This window comes from Pyrus communis, chromosome 10 (assembly GCF_963583255.1).
Source record: "Pyrus communis chromosome 10, drPyrComm1.1, whole genome shotgun sequence".
Classification (NCBI taxonomy): domain Eukaryota; kingdom Viridiplantae; phylum Streptophyta; class Magnoliopsida; order Rosales; family Rosaceae; genus Pyrus; species Pyrus communis.
This window is the reverse complement of record NC_084812.1, coordinates 22,169,414-22,193,191: the sequence shown is the minus strand read 5'-3', so window position 1 is coordinate 22,193,191 and position 23,778 is coordinate 22,169,414. Positions and strand designations below refer to the sequence as shown.

At 36.6% G+C, this 23,778-nt stretch overlaps 2 protein-coding genes across 8 annotated transcripts; one reads left to right on the top strand and one right to left on the bottom strand.

The window, feature by feature from the left end:
* Positions 1-424: 424 nt before the first annotated feature.
* LOC137748516 (serine acetyltransferase 5-like) lies at positions 425-7,629 on the bottom strand. 6 transcript variants are annotated; one of them, XM_068488677.1, is made up of 3 exons: positions 7,477-7,629; positions 1,234-1,660; positions 425-1,079 (listed from the first exon to the last, which is right to left on the bottom strand). In XM_068488677.1, the coding sequence occupies exons 2-3, from the start codon at positions 1,597-1,599 to the stop codon at positions 588-590; spliced, it is 858 nt and encodes a 285-aa protein (XP_068344778.1). In that variant the 5' UTR covers positions 1,600-1,660; positions 7,477-7,629; the 3' UTR covers positions 425-587. The 6 variants fall into 6 exon arrangements, with proteins under 6 accessions (XP_068344778.1, XP_068344780.1, XP_068344783.1 ...); XM_068488679.1 differs by having other exon boundaries at positions 1,234-1,657; positions 7,477-7,609; XM_068488682.1 differs by having other exon boundaries at positions 1,234-1,641; positions 7,477-7,556.
* A 6,712-nt stretch (positions 7,630-14,341) lies between these two features.
* LOC137747256 (uncharacterized) lies at positions 14,342-18,720 on the top strand. Of its 2 annotated transcripts, XR_011069934.1 has the most exons (5): positions 14,342-15,532; positions 15,636-16,892; positions 17,614-17,728; positions 17,803-17,882; positions 18,223-18,239. XR_011069934.1 is itself a non-coding variant. In XM_068487329.1 (4 exons), the coding sequence occupies exons 1-4, from the start codon at positions 14,861-14,863 to the stop codon at positions 18,456-18,458; spliced, it is 2,280 nt and encodes a 759-aa protein (XP_068343430.1). In that variant the 5' UTR covers positions 14,345-14,860; the 3' UTR covers positions 18,459-18,720. The 2 variants fall into 2 exon arrangements, 1 of the variants encoding a protein (XP_068343430.1); XM_068487329.1 differs by lacking the exon at positions 17,803-17,882 and having other exon boundaries at positions 14,345-15,532; positions 18,223-18,720.
* The last annotated feature ends 5,058 nt before the right edge of the window (positions 18,721-23,778 follow it).

Sequence of the window (23,778 nt, the reverse complement as noted above, 5' to 3'; positions counted from 1 at the left end):
ACTTGTTCAATAGTTAATGCAATGTGCTTGAACGAAACTGAGGTTAGCCTAATCATAATCGGGACACCAATATTTTTGAATTTCAGTATGCGAAAGCAAACATCTGCATTTCATCTTGTTACAGATGAAAATGGAGGTATTATTGCTCTATCACTATTAAGACGGAGGGAGTTTTACTTGGAAAGCAAGTTGCTCGAATGTGTTGTTCTTGTTGTGGAGGGAAAAAACATTACAACAGCATACAATTTCTGAGCAACTGGAACTTGCTTTGGATGATTGTTAGTCCGTTTTATCAACCAACTCCCCTGTTTCCATCTCTCCCCTTCATAGCTTCTAAAACTTTATATACTGTATTACTCCGACTATAACGTGTATACGGTCACGCTCCATACGGTTCTGACCCCGACCCGTAATCAGGTCCTTGAATCAAACCCTGGAGATTTTCTTATACAAACAACTTATGTAATATTTATACATTACAAAATAGCAGTAGACCGCATTGTAGCATTACAGAGGTATATGTTATAGATTATAGGTCTCAGACTCACAGCTTCAAATGATATTAACATAACCAAAGCAGAAACTTGTCAAATTATGTAATCAGACCATTCAGATATAAAGGAGGTATGGTCCATAGACTCCCCTGGCACATCCTCATGTTTAGAGGGTCGCTCCTTCCCTCCGACCAACCTTGCCGGATTCCCCACTGCGGTTGTCCACGGTGGCACATCGATAAGCACCACTGACCCCGCCCCAATCTTTGCACCCTCACCGATCTTCACGTTTCCCAGAATTGTTGCACCTGCACCAATTAGTACACCATCACCAATCTTTGGGTGCCTGTCTCCACCCACCTTTCCCGTCCCACCTAGTGTCACGTGGTGCAATATTGACACATTGTTTCCTATAACTGCTGTCTCCCCAACCACAACACCCGTTGCGTGGTCGAGCAGAACACCTTTACCGATCCTTGCAGCTGGGTGAATGTCCACGGAAAACACATCCGCAATTCGTGACTGGAGTGCTAGTGCAAGTGGTTTACGTGACTGACTCCACAACTTATGCGCCACTCGCTGAGCCTAACAAATCACACAAACTATTATCTTTTCTTAAAATTTCCGAAAAACAAGCCGAACTATAGCAATTTTCATGATTATTATATAAAATTAAACTAATTCATAATTTGAAAACTAGTAGTTACTATGAATTCAACATTTGAATTTGACTATTTACCTGACAGGCCAGGAAGCCCTTGTAATTGAGTAAACAGTGAGAGAATGAGACGCAAGCAGGATCACGTTCACGTGCAGCGCATAGATCAGCTACTGTGGCAGCGCGTAGAGAGGGATCAGAGGAAAAGGCATCGAGGAATAGATCATAGAGGAGCGTCGAGAGGAGAGTGGACGAGCACAGCTTATTCCCCAAGTGAAACGACAGTGAGCGCTCCAATGATGAATGCGAGAGTATTGTCGAGTACAAATAGCTTGCAAGTGCTGGCTCGGACTCAGCGTCACGTTTTGCCTCAGTTTTTATCTGGGCCCACACCCGCACCTCACCCTTGGCTTCTGATGACTCGTGCAAAAGCTCACCTGCTGCCATCTTGACCACAGATGGTGGGGTGGAACTGGCGTAAAACTTATGCTAGAAAATGACACCACTTCTATCATTAAATGACCACACAAAATTAAGTTAGTCCACTTTACCATCATAAATAAAACACAGATCACTACGTTGTTACTTTTCCTATGATCACGACATTAAACAAAAAACTTAACTTCATGAAGTTAATCTTGCCATTCGAAACATATACAACTACTATCAATTCATGTTTGCAACGGGCAAACCTAAAATAAAACCCAAAACTGCAACCGGAATATTATTTACAGAATTATAACTAGACCATTTTCAAAAAACGTGCTCATATTGAAGAAAACAGATAATCATTAGCAACTATTAGTTTGAATTCCATGTATTGAAAAACAGATGACAAACGATTTGCAAGAAACACATGATATCAACAACCGAACCTGCTAATGATCAAATAACCTAATCATCCGACATAACATAATTAGGCCAATACACCAACAATCAAAAGTGATAGAATTGGTGAAAAAGCCCCATAAATGAAAGAACACAATGCAAAGTTAAGTCTATTCCCAGTAAACCTCACCAAATCCCATTGATATATGAACATCAATTACATGGCGTTTAAATTGACAAAGGTAACCCAATATTAGCATCCACGTCAAAAGAAGAACATCAGTTATCATGTCATACACATTTCGCTAGATGGTTAACTGAAGATATTATAGTTCAAAGACTGCATAAAATAGTTCGCATATTCTTCATTCATCTTGAAATGGAAAATCAATTCTTCAACCAGAATGAGTGGAGGGAAGCTTTGCAATCGTTTTAGGTGTTTTCTGCTAGCCTAATTGGAACCTTAATTACTAAGTTTTCAAGCAAATAGTGATTTAGGAAGGCATTAATAATCTTCCCAGTTGCCTTATTTCTTTTGTTGTTGTTAGATGGTTAGATGGATTTAAGTTGTGATTGTATTGTCGGGATTTCTGCCTGTATATAGGCCAAACTAAGGAGGGATTCAGGATTGGGATCGACAGAAATAGAGACTGTTTCAACAGTAACTTTCAGGCAGAGGATGTTAATGTTGTTCAAATGCATAATCCTGCCTAAACAAACTTCTGTCAAGGAAACAGAAATTCTCAAACAAAGTTGATAAAAAACAATTCTAATCAAGTAACATGTTTAATTTGTCAGCAGAATGTGATTCTTAAAGTCTTTGAACTATTTTATGCAGCTCTTCAAGAAAGTGAAAAATAGCAAAGAGATGCAACATACAAAGAAAACATAATATCTTCAGTTAACCATCTAGCGAAGTGTGTATGACATGATAACTGATGCTCTTCTTTTGACGTGGATGCTAATATTGGGTTACCTTTGTCAATTTAAACACCATGTAATTGATGTTCATATATCAATGGGATTTGGTGAGGTTTACTGGGAATAGACTTAACTTTGCATTGTGTTCTTTCATTTATGGGTCTATTTATCTACAATAGGTAATTTTCACCAATTCTATCACTTTTGATTATTGGTGTATTGGCCTAATTATGTTATGTCGGATGATTAGGTTATTTGATCATTAGGAGGTTCGGCTGTTGATATCATGTGTTTCTTGCAAATCGTTTGCCATCTATTTTTCAATACATGGGATTCAAACTAATAGTTGCTAAGGATTATCTGTTTTCTTCAATCTTCTTCCTTTCTGCCTTGTTTTTCTCAAATTAGTTCAATTGCACAATTAGCCTAATGAGAATCAGTTTTCAAATACACTAACACTATGTTTGGGTGAAGAAATTTAAGATTACTAAGGAATTTAAAAATGACGGAAATTGAAATGACGAGATTTTATTTTCTAGAATTTGTAAATTTTCTTGTTTGGTTAACCTAAAAGAACAATGGAATTGAATACAGAATTTGTTATTTTTAAACTCTCAATCATAGAAATTGAGAAATGACACTTATTTACATGGAATTTGAACTTGGGATTTGGAGGTCCCAAATTCCAAGTTTTTTTTTCCATGCGGAAATTCTAAATTTCTATGCTTATGAATACAAACAAGAGAATTGGTGCCTGTTAATTTATAAATTCTGACTTTTACCAAAATTCCATGTTTATTTCCCTCGTCCAAACATAGTGTAACAGAAACAGCGAGCAAATTCGGTTCATACAGAATTTGCTGAAATTGAAATTGATTGAATTCAGTTACCATTAAGCATGACACAATTTGTTTTTTACCCCAATCAAAAGCAAAGGACCAAGACTAAATCCTTTGCCAAAATTGCAACTGCCCAATTCAAATTTCTGTATTCCGAAACCAACCCATCATAATTCACGTGAAATCAAGATTGAATTTCTAATTTTCTCTCTCAAAAATCTCAGCAACTAAACAAAAATGTGTGTCCACCTTCGTACATAAGTTTACAAACGGACAATTCAATCAAGGGGATAAACCGTGAACCAAATTAATGAAATGAGGTCATATTCTGATACGAAAAAAGAGGGAAGAGAGGATTATGCACCTTGAAATTGCGAGGGAAATACTACTGTCCAGAGGAGATGGGCGGCCGGAGAGTTGAATCTGAAGGACAATGTTGAGGAGATCGGACGGTGGAGATTCAATAATTGGGAGGGAAGAGTAGAGTGCCACCGTTAAGATCTGTTTCTGTATCCCCAGGCGGTCTGGCTTGCTCTGTCTGCGAGTGTCTCCGTACAGACCGACGGAATCAGTAGAAGATTAAAGTCGACGGAATCGGTCTCTCTCTCTCTCTCTCTCTCTATATATATATATATGAAATTGAAATAATTTCTTCTCGTGTGTGGATGCAGATGAAAACTACTATGGTTCAGAGGTGATCAACTGCAGGGATGACTCCAAATCCTTCACTAGAGACCGTCTCAATGATGATTTCTGTGACTGCCTTGACGGAACCGATGAGCCTGGTACTCACTCGCTCTAAACTCTCAATTATTAATCACCCCCCTCTTTGAATTTTTATTTCTACATTCGCCTCTTTAAAATTTTCCATTTATCTTCTTGTCCCTAATTTTGATGTGGGTCACTCATTTATTGGTGAACGCCCAAATAGAAAACACCGGCACATCAAGGAGATTGCAATTTGCAGGGACTAACTTTTGTAACTCTACTGACCGGAATATTTGATCGGAAACTTGCAGTCACTGATGAACTTTTAGGGTTTAAATAGGCTAGAAAATATGATAATGTGACCTATCCACACAAAAAAAAAAAAAAAAAAAAAAAATCTAAATGGGGTGGAAAGGAAAGACTAATTTTTCTGGTGTGTAAATATGATAACACCACTTCTATCATTAAATGACCACACAAAATTAAGTTAGTCCATTTTACCATCATAAATCAAACACAAATCACTACATTGTTACTTTTCCTATGATCACGACATTAAACAAAAAACTTAACTTCATGAAGTTAATCTTGCCATTCGAAACATATACAGACTACTATCAATTCATGTTTGCAAGAGGCAAACCTAAAATAAAACCCAAAACTGCAACCGGAATATTATTTACAGAATTATAACTAGACCATTTTCAAAAAACGTGCTCATATTGAAGAAAACAGATAATCATTAACAACTATTAGTTTGAATCCCCTGTATTGAAAAATAGATGGCAAACGATTTGCAAGAAACACATGATATCAGCAACTAAACCTCCTAATGATCAAATAACCTAATCATCCGACATAACATAATTAGGCCAATACACCAACAGGCAAAAGTGATAGAATTGGTGAAAAAGCCCCATAAATGAAAGAACACAATGCAAAGTTAAGTCTATTCCCAGTAAACCTCACCAAATCCCATTGATATATGAACATCAATTCCATGGTGTTTAAATTGACAAAGGTAACCCAATATTAGCATCCACGTCAAAAGAAGAGCATCAGTTATCATGTCATACACACTTCGCTAGACGGTTAATTGAAGATATTATGTTTTCTTTGTATGTTGCATCTCTTTGCTATTTTTCACTTTCTTGAAGAGCTGCATAAAATAGTTCAAAGACTTTAAGAATCACATTATGCTGACAAATTAGACAAGTTACTTGATTAGAATTGTTTTTTATCGACTTAGTTTGAGAGTTTCTGTTTCCTTGACAGAAGTTTGTTTAGGCAGGATTATGCATTTGAACAACATCAACATCCTCTGCCTGAAAGTTACTGTTGAAACACTCTCTATTTCTGTCTATCCCAATCCCGAATCCCTCCTCAGTTTGGCCTATATACAGGCACAAATCCCAACAATACAATCACAACTTAAATCCATCTAACCATCTAACAACGAAAGAAATCAGGCAACTGGGAAGATTATTAATGCCTTCCTAAATCACTATTTGCTTGAAAACTTAGTAAGTAAGGTTCCAATCAGGCTAGCAGAAAACACCTAAAACAATTGCAAGGCTTCCCTCCACTTATTCTGGTTAAAGAATTGATTTCCCATTTCAAGATGAATGAAGAATAAGGCGGACTATGATATTCTTTTTGTTGATCACATGCAATCTGTGGAATCGACAAGGAATTGGAAAATAGAAAAAAACAGAGATCCCCTGGCCCTAAACGAGATCAAATGAAAAGACATAATAGATAATGAGAAGGATCAATTCCTGCCCACACCCAGTTGTCCAAATTGGCTGTGTCAGAAATTTCCTATTAGAGCATGGAAATAAACCCACTTCATCCACAAGAAATGACAAGATGTGAAGGTGAGATGGAAAACCCTTAAAGGGACAGAAACAAAGACCTGTCAAGACCAAGGATGCAGATAAATAGCGAGAAAAAATGCAGAGGATTCACAATAAGGTTCCGTGCTCCAACTAGGACAGCTTGTTTGACGATGTCTAAATAGGGAAACTCTAAAAGCAAAAATGGAAGTAGAATGATAGCATAATTGGGTCACTTAGGGCACTCAAAGTCTACTAAGACCAAAAAAAATAAAGATTCATATGAAATGATGCTAAAAGATTTCATTGTTAACTGAATTTTATGATCTGAGGCAGCAATATAATTATGTGGAACAAGAAGACATTCCTTGTTTAAAGTATTCAAACGGAACTTCAAACTAAAGTTGGCCAGCTTTAGAATGTTATCTTTAAGTTGCAATTGCAGCAGCAGGATTTGTTAGAGCAGAGAAAAACTTATGCTATCATAATCTCTCCGTCTCTCTCATGTTTGAAATATCAATTAAACAGACAACTAGGGTACCTCATAACTAACATTCCTTGTTTAAAGTATTCAAATGGAACTTCAAACTAAAGTTGGCCAGCTTCAGAATGTTATCTTTACGTCGCAATTGCAGTAGCTGGATATGTTATAGAGCAGAGAAAAACTTATGCTATCATAATCTCTCCGTCTCTCTCAGCTTCTCAAAATGTCAATTAAACAGACAACCAGGGTATCTCATAACTAAGAGCACCTAAACTTTCTAATTTAACAGCGCCAGATATTACAGAAAGTTAGAGAAAGTCAATTTTTTTTTATCTTCAACTAGATTCTTTAATACCCTTATAATCTCTTGAGTCAGTAGAATATGATCAAGAAACCCATTTGCTAAACAAAACTTGTAATATACAATTGCCTTTAAATCATCATTAACCCCTATAAACACCAACCAACAAAACATCTCTTTCAAAAACTACATAAAATTTACAAGTAAATAAAACCCAGTTCTCAAAATTCAAAAGCTTTGTGCAAGCTAGAAAAATCAAATTCGGGTTGTAAATGGTTCAAAAGGAAAAACAAGTAGAAATAAAAGCTCAACGAATGACGAGAAAAAGTAAAGATAAATCAGCTAACTCTATTACAATTGAAATTGAAACTGAATTCTGTGTTCACCGTGTTCGTGAATTGAGATTACCTCACAGCCGCCAATAATCAGATTGCCGGGACGACCGCCGGTTGCTCGTAGAGGTTGGAGGCTGATGGGATTGACGATTGATAAAATGTAATCGCCGCATGTAAGGGCCGAAGTTTCTTCTTATTTTTAATTTTTATCTGACGGAGTTGACGGCAAACTAACGTTACCGTCTATGTTGATAAACAAAGAAAAGTAAGAGGGTGAGAGTGAGAGTGAGGGGCTGTTTCCCAAAACTGTTTTTCGCAAGTGTAAGGTAACAAGCTTAACAATAGATCCGCATGCCAATTGATCCATAAATCCGAACTGATCGACCGCTAGCTAAAAGAAGATAAGTAGCTCTTCTATCGAGAAAAAGAGATAGGGGAGAAACAGGTAAGTAACTACAACTTAAATTTAAAAACTGTAACAACTAATAATAATAATGATATTCATCCGTCAGTGTAGGAGTATAGTCGAATGTTGTAAACAACTTCTGTTGGACCATAATTTCCTTTTTTTTCTTCCTATCAAAATATGTCTTACTCATTGGAGTATAATTCATAGTGTCTCTTTCCTTGTTCCTATCATTCATCTCTTCTTATATTTGTTTTGCCCGTTCTTCGTGTCTACGCTTCCTTTCTTCCACATCAATGACATTTTGCTCCGCCATTAATCGCAATGAGGAGGCTATTTCCTCTTGAAATGCTAACTCCTCATTTTCCTTGCCATTTTCCTTCAATTTTCTACCCTTGTTTCTTGCCTAGGTATGGAAGATTGAGACCCGGAGACAGATTTTATAGCCTTGTTTCTTCAATGATAGGAGATACTTGTTCATCCCCAATTGTATTTGAGGAAACATTTCCGAACATCAGCATAGGACCAAATCTTTCTTGAGGTGAATCTTGAAATAACACACACCTTTTACAAATTTCCCAACAACCTTGATGAGTAAAGGTTTTTTTTCATGTCATCCATATACAATTGCTCCGCTTGGCGTTCCTAGAAAATATAATTACAAAAATTAAAGGAAATTAATTTATAAAATTAAATGTAATATAATTAAATATTTAAAAGAACTTGTGAAAACACTTACTTCGTTGTATAGATTGGCTACGCTTTCATATCTCCTTTCAGCCCTTATCACAGCTTGATGCCATTTATTCAAACTTGGATGAAGATGGTTTTTTTTTTTTTCCATCATGAAAACAACTTGTGGTTTCTAGGGCTCGGTGGAGTGGGGCCTTTGTAGAACTCATTGTACTTTTTGGACATACGCGTCCTAATGCCTTCACTTATTTGAGAAACACCCTTGACACTATCTTCCAAGATCCATCTATAAGTGTTTGGGCCCAAAATATTATTTTGGGCTGAGCTAGGAGTTGTTCTCGGCACAATAATTTTCTTCTAGAATTATCATAGGCCGTCCAATCATTGTGGGCCGTCCAGTCAGGATCGGCTGAATCCTATTGCAGGACGAATTGGTTTAGATAAGGATGAAGTAGTTGAGACCCAGTGCAATGAGTAGTCTTAAGAGGCTAAGGAAACTGAGACTTAGGAGATGAATCTGGTTTGATGATTAGCTCGGTTTAAAGTCCTTTTGGAGTTAAGATTGGCTAAAACCTAATCAAGTTAGGTTGAGAAGTTATAATCCGAGTATGATTTTAGCCCGGCTATGAAGGGTTTCGCTACTATAAATAGAGGAGGGAGCATACATTCAAACCCCATCCAATTCAACACACAAATTGCCCTCCGCAAATTCTCACTCTACGCGAAACCTCTTAACAACTTTGAGATTTTTATTTTCTTTTTTCCGTCAACACATTTTCAGTTTGGATAAACAACATTGTGAAGGCAACCGGTGACATCTTCAGTTTGGATAAATAGCATTGCTTGTCGTAGAGTCAGCCGAGCACCTTCAGTTTGGATAAACAGCACTGCTTCGAAGTTGACTGATTACCTATCCATGTCTCGGTCGACAAGGATTTACAAGTCCTTGTTAGTAGAGGTCATCTTATCAGCCTTCTTGGCTAAGTGAGGTGTTACTAGGGTATTACATTCGGCACATTAAAAGTCGAATCTGATATTGAACTTAACAAAACTAGCAGCCTTGTCTTCAGGCTCTAAAACCCGAAGGCCGAGACGTGTTCCTTCCTCAGTCGCAGTCGCAAGATCAAGAAGTCAGCAGCGTACTCAACGCAACATTAACACATTTTACCCCCCAGCCGAGCTCGGCCGTTGAGTTGGCATGCCCCGCACATAACCAAAGGACGTAGTTAGCTCATTAGTTACTTGGCCTGCGTGCCACGTAGGCTTAGTAGTTTTTAGGGTCAACATTTTGGCACGCTCGTTAAGACCCAGTGTCAAAGCTACGAAGTTTATGACCATTGAGACACAGTTAGTAAAAAGAAAGCAGTCATGGGAAAGTCAACGACCAACCTTTCAATCTAGAACCCAAGATAGAATGATTTGTCACAGGCACATAATCCTTATGTTGATGTGACACTTGGGGCCACAAGCGCGACATGCTGAGAAAAAGAATTTAGTCTTGGCGGTCAACCTCCTGGTGCAGAAATCCCTAACAAAACCAATGGCCTTTTCATTGAAGGGATAGTAGAGGATTATGATGAGGATGGTGAAGGTTCTGATCCACCAACTAGGTCGTTTCTTCGGAGAAATGAGATACAGAAGCATAGAGTTAGTTTGACCAATGATACACGGACAAATGTCCAAAAGATGAACTACTGGTGCTAACTGTTCATTTTGTGGATGATGTATGAAATATGCACAAAAGGATTGTAAACTTTTGTTTGATTCCAAATCATGAAGGCAAAGAAATAGGGAAGTTGATTTAGTGGGGGACTGAAAATTTGATGTGTATCTCAGTTGCCAATGCATTGGCTAATAAGGTGACAATTGAGTATGTTGTCCATAAAATACAGAAATGACCTAATTGCAAACTCATTATGAAGGGCAAGTTTATGCATGTGAAGTGTTTGACTCATATTGTTAACTTGATGGTTAAAGATGAGTTGAAAAGAATAGATAACAGTGTGGATGCAATTAGAATGTTATGAGATATATGAGATCAAGCCCCTGAAGGTTTGTCTGTTTCAAGAAATGTGTGGAGAATGAGAAGTTGAATATTAGGGGGTTTAATTATTATCAATGCGTCTACTAAGTGAAATAATACATACATGATGCTAGAATCGCACTATTTCACATGAAATGATTACTGTGATGACGGAGAAGAAGTGATAATTAACAGTACAGGTAGGGTTGACCACCTATGGAGAAAGATTGGGAGGTTGTAGAATTGTTTGTGAATTTTTTGAAGGTCTTCTACTTAGTCATTATTAAAGTGAGTGAAAGCAAGCATCCAACATCTAATATAGCAGTCCATAAGGCCGAGATTAATAAGATGTTTTATTGCCAATATATATGTAAACTCGAGGAGGTGCTAAGACAATACTATGTGATATGACAATGAGCTTGAGAACCAAATACCAAAAGTATTTTGGTTCAATCGGGTCTATGAACCAAATCATTGTAATTACCCTTATCTTAGACCCACGATTCAAGTTGAGGTACTTCTTGCAATTTTGTAGAAAGCAATTGAAGCTTTCCAAAAAAAAGGTTGAAAAAAGAAGCAATGAAGGCGATGACATTGATGAAGGCAATGTGTGATGAATATGATCAACAAGCTTTTGGTTCACAAACACCACCAAAAAAGAAAAAAAAAGAGGTAAAGAAGCTTCAATTGTTACACAAGTCCTTCAAGTGTAAAAAGAACTACTTCCTAGTGTAACAAGAGAATTGGTGATATTTAGTCAAATGATGGATGATTGGAAGAAAGAACTAGAAGACACCGAAGATATTGAGCTTGCACCTGAGGTGGATATATATCTCCTTGACATAATAGAGAGTATCGCAATGTGAAACTTTTGACATTTTGTAATGGTGGAAGTTGAACAGGAGAAGCACATATCCCACAGTTGTTGTGCTAGCGAAAGATATGTTGGCTATTCAAGTGTCAACAATTGTTAGTGAGATTGCATTTAGCATAGGAAAGAGAAATTGATCCATTTAGATCATTTCTCACTCCTAAAACAGTGGAGTCATTGATATGCCTCCAAAATTGGATAAGAAGTGAAGACATTAGCAACATTGAGTATGAAGCAAGTGTGTCAGAATTGAACTTTATAAAGAGTGTGAAGCCGGTAATTATTTTGTTTTGTGTAGTTTGGTTTATTCTAAATTGTTTTGTTTTCTATTTGTTAACTGTGAATGTGCTTCTTTTATTTTTTTTTATAGAGCATAAAAATAGAAAAGTAATTACTACAAGTACAAGTCGCTCAAGTGTTTTTGAAAGTGAAGCTCAACCAACTCAAAAGAATAAAGGAATTATGGTAATATTTTAAGGAACTATTATTAGCATTTCAAAATCTCATTCTACACTTCTCACAAATGTATTTTTCTTTCTAATTATAGAAAGTTTAGAGTGCAAAATGATATTTTTGGAGTGACAATAACAACTCCTTATTTTAAACTCAAATGAATACACTTCAAGTTTCAATGAGGATACTACGATATTGGATGTTGGAGCTCATGTTGATTTTATTTTTTTTCTTACAAATTTAGTGAGGAATGATGTTGGATGTTTGATGTCATGTTGGTTGTTAATGTGGATGTCATTACGAATTTAATGGTTATGGATGTTATTTTGGATTTGGATGTTGATTTGAATTTGGACTTTGGAGGTTAATCTATGGACTTTAGATATCTCAGATGTAATTTTGTGGTTTTGGATGTTATTACAGAACTAATATGTAATTTTCAATTTGTGATGTTCGAACTATGAAATTAAGATGTTATTTGAATAATTATATGTGTTTTTGTATTATGTAATTGTAATATGTGTTGTTGTGCTTCTGTATTCTGCACAATGAATATGTACCTTCACTAGTTCACAATCTCTTTTATTTATTTATTTTAAATAATGTGTTTTTGAAAGAAAAAAAAATATAGTTGGATTCGGTCTGTTCACACAGGCCGAGTTAGGTTAGGCATCAAAACTCAATACCTAGAGGCCCGATCTGGTCCCTTTAAATTTGGGCTTGGCTCGTGCCCCACCCCTAATTCAAACCCTTCCCTTTGTATAATAATAATAAAAAAATAAAAAAAACCTGCTCAATCAGTTTAAAAGTCGTGTTAAAGTTGACCCAACAAGAATTGCACCTCTATGGATGACTCAAATTCTTATTAAAAATAATAGAGGACAAGTAATATTAGATTGTGACTCAATAGTACTTATCATTCAATGCTACGAATATTTTAGCCGTTAAATTTGAAACTGTTTAAATTTTCTAATTCAATTCAGTTATTATTTTCGTATGGGTTTTTTTCTCACAAATAGTCCCTGAAATTGACCCCTCCCATCAAGATGGTCCTTGAAATTGAAAATCGATCAATGTAGTTCCTGAAAATGGGTGTCACAAATCAATGTGGTCATTCCATTAGAATTTTGTTAAAAATTCTGTTAAGTGCTGATGTGGCACACAAATGAATCCCACAAATCTATTAAATATTACCACATGAATAAAAAAAATATTTGAATAATAAAAAAACCTTTTATTTTTACAAAAAAAAAAAAGAAAAAAGAAAAAGAAAGATGAATGTTCACCATCTTATTTCCTCTCCCATAGAGCAACCACTACAACCCCACACCATCTTGTCAACTACACCTTTTGGTGAGCGACACCAAAGAGGTTTTAGTTCGATTATCAGCATTGGAGAGCACGAGGACCGCGAGAACGAGGGTGCAACCGATTGGACTGGTTGGAGCTAACGGTGCCGATCCAATCACAGGATGAGAGATGTAGGCTAGGGGAGGCATGTGGTTAGGCTTGGAGTGATCAGACAGGTGAGGGTGGAGGTGGTGGTGGTTTCATTGGATGGCGGGGAGAGGTTGGGAGCGAAGGAGGAAGAGGAAGACATTGGTGGTGAGAATGTGGTGGGTTTGGCGGTCAATGCTAGGTAGGTGTGGGGGTATATGCATATGGTAATTGCATTTGTGTTTTACAGGGCTTGGGTTAATGGCTGTGTCACTGCAGGAGTCGGGGTTGGGTTTTTAGGGAGGGGAAGAAGATGACGATCTTCTTCTTTTTATTTTTAAGTTTTTAATTATAAAAAATTATTTAGATATTTTCTAATTCATATGGTAATATTTAACTAAATTTATGAGATTCAATTATGTGTCACATCAGTACATAACAGAATTTTAACACAATTGTAACAGAATGACTATATTAATTTATGATACCTATTTTCAAAAACTATATTAATCAAATTTTAATTTAATAACTGTCTTAATGTGTTAAATCAATTTCAACGACCATTAATAATAAAAACCCTTTTCGTATCATTCAACATTAGATAATTGTAAAATTTCCTCAAATTCTTTACCCGTTTAAGATTTACAACAGTAACAAAATTTAAATCGCGAACATGCGAAATCCCTTGCCGCCTCAAAAGGCCCAAACCCACAAATATTTAAATTCCCCACTATCCCCACGTCACTTCAAAGCCCCTTTCAGTAATTATCCACCCTCATGACGTTAAAATATCAACCAACTCTCTCTCTCTCCCTCCCTGTTCTCACACATGGTACACCCACTCTCCCATTTTCTCTCTCTTTCGTTTTTCCCATTGGAGCCGTCGAATCTCTATAAAATCAACACGTAACTCGCAATCCCAACCGTTGATTTACCATCCAACTCGCACTCGCAACCGTTGATTTACCATCCAAAGGTTAACTCGAGTCGGCGATTGGTTCCTCCCCTCTTGACCCTTGTGGTTTTTTTTTATCATAAACCCTAGCCGTCGTAGCCGATATCAGTCCCCCCTCCCACTCTCTCTCTCCTCCTCAAAAATCCAATCGATTTCTCTCTACTTTCTCTCTCTAAGTTTTGGATCTGGTTTGTGAGTGTCTCCTGTAAATTAGTCTCTCTCTCTCTCTCTCTCTATATGTATTTCTGTGTTGTACTCTGTTAATTTTCTGTACTTGTTAATCTCTCTGGTTTTTCTCAACCGCCAAACACTTTTTTTCTTTTAATTTTTTGTTATCAGTAATTTTCTCAAGAAAAATCTGTAAATTTTTTTAATGAGTTGAATCCCGAGACAGGCTGACTGTATAGAGTTCCGAGTTTTCCCCAACTCCGAGAGAATGGCGCCCCACCATGAGACCCCCGTCGCCGTCCCGTTCTTTGGTTGAAAGGTCCCGCCCCGAGTTTGGGACTGAGTCAACTCGGAGAGCGACTCGGCGACTCGGCGACTCGGCGAGTCGAGTAGGAGGAGAAAGAGGAGTGCTGCGCCCAGAGTGGTACTGCTCTGGAATCTGAGCACGGAAATGCCATCGGTGGAGATGAGGCGGACCACGAGGGTTTTCGGGATGGCGATGGCCAAGGGCGGTGTGGACGGGGCTCGGGTTTTGCGGTCCGGCCGCCGCCTCTGGCCCGAATCGTCCGAGTCCAAGCTGGTGAGGGCCCACCGTGGCGATGAGGACTGGCTTAAAGTCATGAAAAGCCATGCCAGTGATTCTGTTGTTTCTTTAAAGAACAAGAGATGGCCCGGGAACAACCACATTCGGAGTCCTAAACAACACGCCGTCGTTCTGGAAGTTCCAGTGGTGAAGAAGCTTGAAAGTAATGAGCTTTTGGCTGATGAAGTTAAAGAGAAGAGGATGTATGGGATTGTGTATACCCGAAAGAGGAAGCGCGGCACCGCGAATGTGGAGAACGATGGTGGTTCCGATGATAGAATGTATGGGCGGAGATTTGTTCGGAGGCAGAGGAGGAAGGTGAACGGGGAGTTGGATTCCCATGTGGGTTTTGTGTCCCGGGAAGTGTTTTGTGTTTCGATTGAGTCTTCGTGCAGTAGGAGATACTGGGCTACTCGATTTTTGTATTCGGTTTTGGTGTACATGACGAGGGCCAGTCTGGGATTGACTGAGCTTTCTGATTTCCTTGCATCAGAGCCAATTGGTAGCTTTTTTTCATCCTGTGGCATTCAGTTCTCGCGGGTAAGTGGCGGTTCTCTACCACATTTAAATTTGGTTGAGAAGGTGTGGTATCTGGTTGGTCATTAGTTTGATCTAGTTTTCGATTTCTTCAAATGTGTTTCAGGTTCGATCTTGTACTAGGAGCTCTGGAATTTGCAAGTTATTTGGGTCAAAACAGTTTATCCCATTGTTTTCTGTGGACTTTTCTGCAGTTCCTTTTTGTTTTATGGACATGCATACCATTATCCATCTCAGATATAAATGTCAGCCAACTATAAATAATCAGATTGATGGGAATGAAAGTGATGATGACTATGACGAAGAAGTTGAGTGCACGCCGGTTTGGCATTCTAGTGCAAGAGTTCCCAAATTAGCTTATAGAAACACACTGTATAGGAATGGTTTAAATTCGCGTGGTGTTCAGAAGAGGAGTTCGTTGAGGAGAAGGCGAACTAGAAATCCGTCGCTGGTTTCTTCACGAAAGCCCAATGGAGCCTTAGTTTCTGAGCTAACCAGTATTAGGAAGAACGGCCTCCCTTTTTCCTCTGTAGCATCTATTAATAAGCGTAGGAAGACATTTCCAACTTCTCCTGTAGGAAACCTGAAAGAAGACAGTTCAACCATGGAGAGATCGACACGGGATTTAGATTCTGCACGCTGCTCGGTGAATGTACTGATCACTGAAGGGGACAAATGTTATAAAGAAGATGGAGCAACTGTCATGTTAGAAATCTCTTCATCTGGAGAATGGCTTCTTGTGGTCAAGAAAGAAGGATTAAGCCGATACACCTACAAGGCAGAGAAAGTTATGAGGCCCTGCTCTAAAAACCGTGTTACGAATGTTATAATGTGGCCTGCGGATAATGGGGATAATTGGAAGCTAGAATTTCCCAATCCATGTGATTGGTATATATTCAAGGACCTTTACAAGGAGTGTTCTGATCGGTCTGTGCCATCTCCAGCTCTCAAGTTCATCCCTGTGCCCGGTGTGTATGAAGTCCCAGGATATGCGGATAGTCACCGTACTTCTTTCCACAGACCAGAGTCATACATATCTCTGAATGATGATGAGCTGTCTAGAGCCATGGCAAAGAGAAATGCAAATTATGATATGGACTCTGATGATGAGGGGTGGCTGAAGAAGTTCAACAGTGACTTTGCTGAGGATAAACTTGATGACCTAGTTTCCGAGGATAAGTATGAATTAATTGTTGATGCGATTGAGAAGGCATTTTATTATAGACCATATAATTTCTCTGATGAGAATCCAGCTGCTAATCTTTGTCTGGATATGAAGAGGGAAGTTATAGAGGCTGTATATAGTTATTGGATGGATAAACGGAAGCAGAAGCGATTATCATCGCTACTTAGGGTGTTCCAGGTACATGTCACATTATGGTTCAGATTACGCGTTTTATTTTGGCAATACATCTATCTCAATTTATGGTGTATATATGATAGGTATCTTAATGCCTTGCCAAATTCTTGTAGTTGAACTTGTTTCTTTGTTAGATAAGGGAATACTTCTGTTATTAGAATAACTAATCTGTGTTTCTGATTGTTCTAATTTACTGTGGTAGATAATTTTATTTGATGATTATTGTAAGCAAGATAAACCAGTTTTTTACCATTGTTTTCAATAATAAGAAGTTCGGTATGCTGAGCATCATCATTTTAATTCTCTATGCAGTTTGCCATTAATGAGAAAAGTGGGAATGCAATTCTATTCAACTGGCTGTGAGTTTTAGTTGGAATATGTGGTTCCCAAATTTTAATCCGCAAAATTGTATTTGAATGAACTCGGATATACTTCCTGACTTCTTTCATTGGTATACAACCCCTTGAGTGCACTTAAATGTGACTAAGAACCTGGAATCAATAGAACAGTTATCTTAGTTCACTTAAATGTGGTTTCTTTCATTGGAAGCATTGGTTCCTGTGTTCTGTAATCAGATCACTGTTTATGTCAAGAAAAGACTTTTGGAACTTGCTGATGAATGCTTTTCTTTTGCTAGAATAGTTTCCGGCGTATATCTGGTCTGCATATGTAAATTCTGATAATTAGGTTGGTTGTCTGCGTTAATGACCCCTTTTTTTAACAGGCGAATCAATCGAAGAGATCTCTACTAGATCCAAAGCCTATTCTGCGCAAGAGAAGATCATTCAAGAGACAACCAAGTCAATCTGGTAGAGGAAATCAACCAAGTTTCTTGCAAGGTAATTTAAATCTCTTATTGCCCAATCCTAGTGGTACAGTGAATTTTACTATCCTTTTTAATATAAATTTACAGGGTAGCTTACATGGCATTGGCATTTGAATTTTAATTAATTCATCAGCATCCCAGTACCTGCAACAAACACTTGATATCATGTGAGGGCTCAAACTTCTGAAACCATTTGAAGTTTTTATACGTACCCGCATAAACTTTTGTTGTGTGTTGCTCTTAGAATCCATCATAATGTGAAACCTGATGTCTGCTTGTTGTGCTGTTATTCTATATACCCGTGAATCAGAAGTTTTTTGTTTTTGTTTTTTTTTTTTTTTTTGGGAACCCGTTCAGTTTGTCTTCTTAAAGGGCAATTGCAGAATGCATCTGTTGTGTTTCTGTAAAAGATCTGATTTCTCAGCTTCGCTTTTAAGTATATGAGAACTGTATATCTGAGCTTGTGCAATAAGAGAACTATGTATCTGAGCTTGTATTGATACACAGCTATGGCTGTGGAACAAGATGTGATGCAAGAGCAGAATGATGTGGTTAAAGTTGAAGAAGCGAAAGATGCGGCCGAGAGATCTGTGGAATTTGCCATCCGCAAACGGCAACGGGCTCAGTTACTCATTCAGAATGCAGATCTAGTCACTTATAAAGCGACGATGGCATTTAGAATCGCTGAAGCTGCCCTAGTTCTCGGATCACCGGATGCCGCTGCTGATTATGTACTGGATTGACCAATTTAGGTGGGTTCTGAATCCTGATGACGGTTGGAAATAACCGTTTTCTAATCCATGGATGCTGGTTGAAGCCCTTGGAAGACGGGTGATGGATTAAAAGTGCTTCAAGTTTGTATAGGTTATGATTGGATGTACATTTGTATTATTAGAACCTCACATGATCATCAAATTATCAAAATAGTGTAGGAGTCGAAATAGTCGATTTTCTTTTGGGGGAAAAAAGAAGAAAATATAGAAAAATTTAACCGAGTTTTGCTGTTGCCCTGCGTGTTTGTTTAACTTGCTCTCTTCTGGAAATATAAAATTAACATCGCGGGGATCAGCCACATGCTCGTTCCAATCTCTTTGGATGCTAAAATTAGGATCTGTGTTGTGGGTACACAATCATTTTGACGGTTGAAATGTAAAAATGTGAATGTGTGTATTTATTTTTATTTGCAGATGTTTTGTTTTGTTTTGTGGGGAAAAGGTTGCAACCTTGGCCCATGGTAGCTTTGCTGCTAGGTCCACGGTCCACTAGTGTTACTTTTTTTTTAATTTTTTTTATAACATAACATTCTAGATAAAAGCACTTCAAACATGATAATTTAGAAGAAAACAACATTTTATTTTAGATAAAAGAAAATAAAACTGGCACTTGGGAACAAAACATAGGTGAGACTGAAATACGAGAAAGACTAGGAGGATATGTTTGGGTCAAGAACTTTTTAGTCACATGTTTGGGTTTGGTGGTCCGGACGTGGCTGAACTTTTTAGTCACAAGCCTTAGGCCTAGTCTTCGGTTGGATATCATTTTCGTGTCATTTCAAGTTATTTTTAGCCATATGATCCTTTGATCAGGTTGGTTGGACATGGCCTTAGGACTCTTGTCAAAGAGTTGGTTTATGCACAACACCTGGATTAGGATTGAAATGTGAACCACAAAAAAAGTAATGGTATAGAGACTAAATTTTGGATTAAATATTGTAAAAACATTTTTTCGGATTAAATTTGCGTAAGCACTTTTGAATTCAAATTGTGCAAATAGATCGATATTGGAGTTGTAGAAACTGATTCATATTAAAGTGTTGCAAATACAAAATTAATGAATATGTGTAGAATAGAGTAACAAACTTATAAATTTTTTTCTATACAACGGCATTCTAGTTTAAAAGGGAAAGCGGGATTGGATTAGGACACAAAATGAATTAACCATTGGGTATGATTATTGTTGAAAGTATGCCCTAAAAGCAATCAAAAGCTTGATAAATTGCTTAGGACTATGTTGCAACTAGTCCGTAAACTTATACCGAGCAAGATCAACATAAATTAATTCGCAAATCTCTTTGGTGAGTCCATGGATAATGCCATTAGACCATCTTTAAAAGAGATGCCAAATCTTAGGTGGAGTGCCAACTAATTACTTTTGACAATAAATATTACTCTAACCGAACATTATGTTAGCTGACCTGGATAGAATGGCAGCAAGACCTCTAGTGCCAATTTTGACGCTGCCTTCATTTCTATTTTATTTATTTTTTAATTAGTGGGGCTCATAATCCACTGCAAGATAAAGCATTAAAAATAATTTACTGTGTATTTTATTTTAAAGTGGGCTCTATATGATAGTAAAATAATAACTAACATACCCGTTTGAAATATAAAGAAATTTGACATCATGCTTCGAAATGCCATATCAGCCATTAATTAAGAATTTGACAAAATAAAAATTAAATACCCATTGAAGATGCTCTTATATTAATGATCTATACATTAGGAGGAGGTAACTCAATAGTCTTAAAAAGAATCATATGAGCACAAGAGATCACATTAGAGGTTTGACTATAATAACCATAGCTCATAGGTAGAGCATTGCATTAGAGAAGGATCTTATTTCATTCTAATTCTGAATTGTACAGGTTATCTACTTATATTTTACATGGACTTGGGAGCCATCACATATGGTTAGTTGTCATTCTTAGTTGGTGAGACCCATGAAACGAATCACTTGTTTTTCATAGTTAGGGTTGAACTAATATTCTAGTGTATAGCGTGTTGGGTTTCCACTTATACGTTCCGGATCAAAACTTCCCCTTAATAATAATAAATTAAAAAAGCTTATTAAAAAGATTATCACTCTCATTGCCTTGCCGATTAGAACTAATGGACACTTACTCTGAAACCTACGATGTAAAAGTATGATGAACTAATTAATTAAGGAAATGAATAATTAATGGATGTTAGGGAGATTAAATTTTTAATTGACATTTAATTAATAATTCAATTATCTACAACCATATTATTTGATTTGCAAATCTGATTTAAAAAATTTAATCCCTCTAACTTTATGTCCATGAGATGATATAAATATGGAAGAACCAAAGAGACCCAAGGACAACTGACAAGGGCATGCCCGCTAGGGTTTGAGTGTTGAACATAAAACCAGTCATCGGTTTCAGCAACTTGAAAATTGAAAGGACAAAATGTCAAATCGAGATAGTTGCTCTCAATTAAAGGATGTTGTGGGAGTGGGAGTGGATAAGAAAATGTTTAATTGATTTGATATGGTATGAGCCCTACAATTAATTTTTATTTTTATAAAAATAATAGAAATTCTTCTTTAAAGGCATCCCTACCATTAGACAATCTCCAATTTTAAAACTTAAAATTTTTAATCTAGACAATTTAGGTTTTAACCTAAAAATAATTTTTCTCCTCTAATTTTTATGGGTTAAATTTAGCTCGAGATTACTAAAGAATGAATTTATGATAATTTTTTTTTTCTTAAAGTAACTTAAAAAAAAATATAGACTATCCTAATTTAATTTTATAAACATTTTAATCTAAAAATATTTAGATTTCGATAAATATTGGAAAATTACTAAAGCAACACCAAAAAACTCGTGAAACACTATGAAAGAATATGAAACACATAAAATAATTTTTTTAATTACTTTAGCCGTTAGATTTAAATTTGAATCATTAGATTTTTTTTTTCTACCGCTAGATTTAATCATATTAGATCTTATTCGTTAGGTTCAATGAATTTATAAATATAAAACTACAAAAAGTTACATATATATGGAGGGCCAACCTCACTAACCCGAGAGGAATCATGGCCTATATTTGCTCCAGAAATGAGTTTTTGGTCAAAAACTCATATTTATCTCATGTTGGAGCAAGTTTGGGTAAATTTAAAACTTAAAATTTGAGTTTTACTTCAAAAGTTGGAGATGGACTTAGGAACCAAAAAAACACCACCGCATCTAGTTGAGAAAATCACAGAGAAGTGGATATAGAAAAAGATTCAATGACCTTTATTTGTCTAATTGTGCAAAATTGTGGATAAGATTCATCTTGACTTGCCAAGACCTTCAAATTGGGAGTTGAAACAATGTTAGGCAAAATGTAAAAGAAAATAAATCAACAACGTTTAGAGGACATGATCTGAAGTTTTCTAACTGTGGATGAAGATGAAAGTGACTATATATAATTTGCTCTGAATGTGACTCAAATAACGTCATCACGCAAAGACAAAAATATGAAAAGACAAAAGAGGAGAGGAGGAGAATGCGACTTGTTCTTCCTTCTCCAACACTAAATCCAATGAAATTCAGATAATATGGAATTATGATAGTTTCAAATTAAAATCTGAGTGATTATATGGGGATTTATAATAGAGAAAACGAAATCTGTATCACCGCTAGAATGTAAAGGCATATCAGTTCCTCGGTTTCTCTTGGTCGATTGGAACAATTTTTTATAGCGCATTGGTCAGATGAGCGTGTTTTCTACACATATTTATTGGGAGGGTAATCAAGTTGCTAATGTCCTCGCTTCTTTAGGCGCGGCTGGTAGTGCTTATTATTGGTGGTCATGTTCTAGATTTTGCAGTTGCTGCCCATGCTTGTGACCTTGAGTTCGTCCTGTTTTTCATTTTCGTTGATGTTTCTTTGTTTCATCCTTTCAAACAAAAAAATTATCGATTCAGAAAAGTCCTAACAAATACAGAGGAGAAACTTGTATGGCGTGAATACATCACCATAGTAACGTCTCGTGCTACTAATGCAAGTATATTGGTTAGTTTCTCCACCAAAGGGCACTATATATAACGGTGTTTTCATGCCATTCAAGTCCCCTCATCCACTTATTGTACAATATGGGATTAATTAAGATCATGAACGTACGGTGTTCAATGCCCAGAATTGACAGTAGCAAACAAGAACAAATCGAATAGAACAAACAGCAAAATATCATTTACCTTTAATTTGCTGGGAAAGGGAGGTCCATAAATGGTAATGGATTATCCGAGGGAGTGGGGCAACAACTGAACTTTCTTCCCGGACCAAACTTCAAATTCATTAATGGTTTCATTAATGGTTTCTTGGCACCGTTTATCTTGGTTGCTTTCTCTATAACCCACCGACATCATCAATTTCGGTGGAGAAAACTCATTACTTGTTTTTCTCGCATTTTTTTTTGTGGTTGACAATTATACATATTTTTTCTCTTACAAGAACTTGCGATTTTCGATATCTTAAGCTGTTATTGACATCCACAGAAATGAATAAATTGTTATTGATACTCTAAAATCGTAGTCATGCACTCCTTTGTTATTAAAAACACAAAAACGATAAAACCGGCTGAAAATGTGAGAATAGAGTTCAAGGAGAAAGGAAAGAGGGGTTGATTGATACTATAGATGGTGTGAGGTTTTGGTTTAGTGGATTGTTCTGAGAAATAAAGTTTTCCTCTTTGATGCACTACGATTCAAGTTCAAATTCTATCATTTTAGTTTAATTTAAATAACAATATCATTTGTAATAGAAAAATGTATGTTATTTTACTTCTCTCCTCCATAATTCTTTGAAGACTTCTTGTGTTATTATTGGAAGAATGGGAAAGAATGCCTTTTATCTTTGTTTAAAAAGAATTGAAAAAATGGCAAAATATGCTCGCCCAATTATTTAATATCTTGTATATATTATTGTCGGTATTACGCTGTCACAAATCTTAGAAAAAACTGTTGAGAGTACAATATGCTTATAAGTTGGACTACTCCTCATGTTATCAATTGGTTTTATGGTAAAATTCCTTTATGATATCAGAGCAAGATATCCCATGTGTGAAGCTAATGACCACAAGTACTCACATCACCCGTTTGTGTTGTCCCTGTAAGTGTTAGGCTTGAAAATTTGTCACAAGTGAGGGCCTGTATTAAGAGTACAAATCCCACATCAAAAATACAAAGAAACCTTGCATGTGTTTATAAGTATCCAATTATTAAAACCTTAACTTAAAAAAAAAAAAAAAAAAAAAAAAAAAAAAACTACGTCTC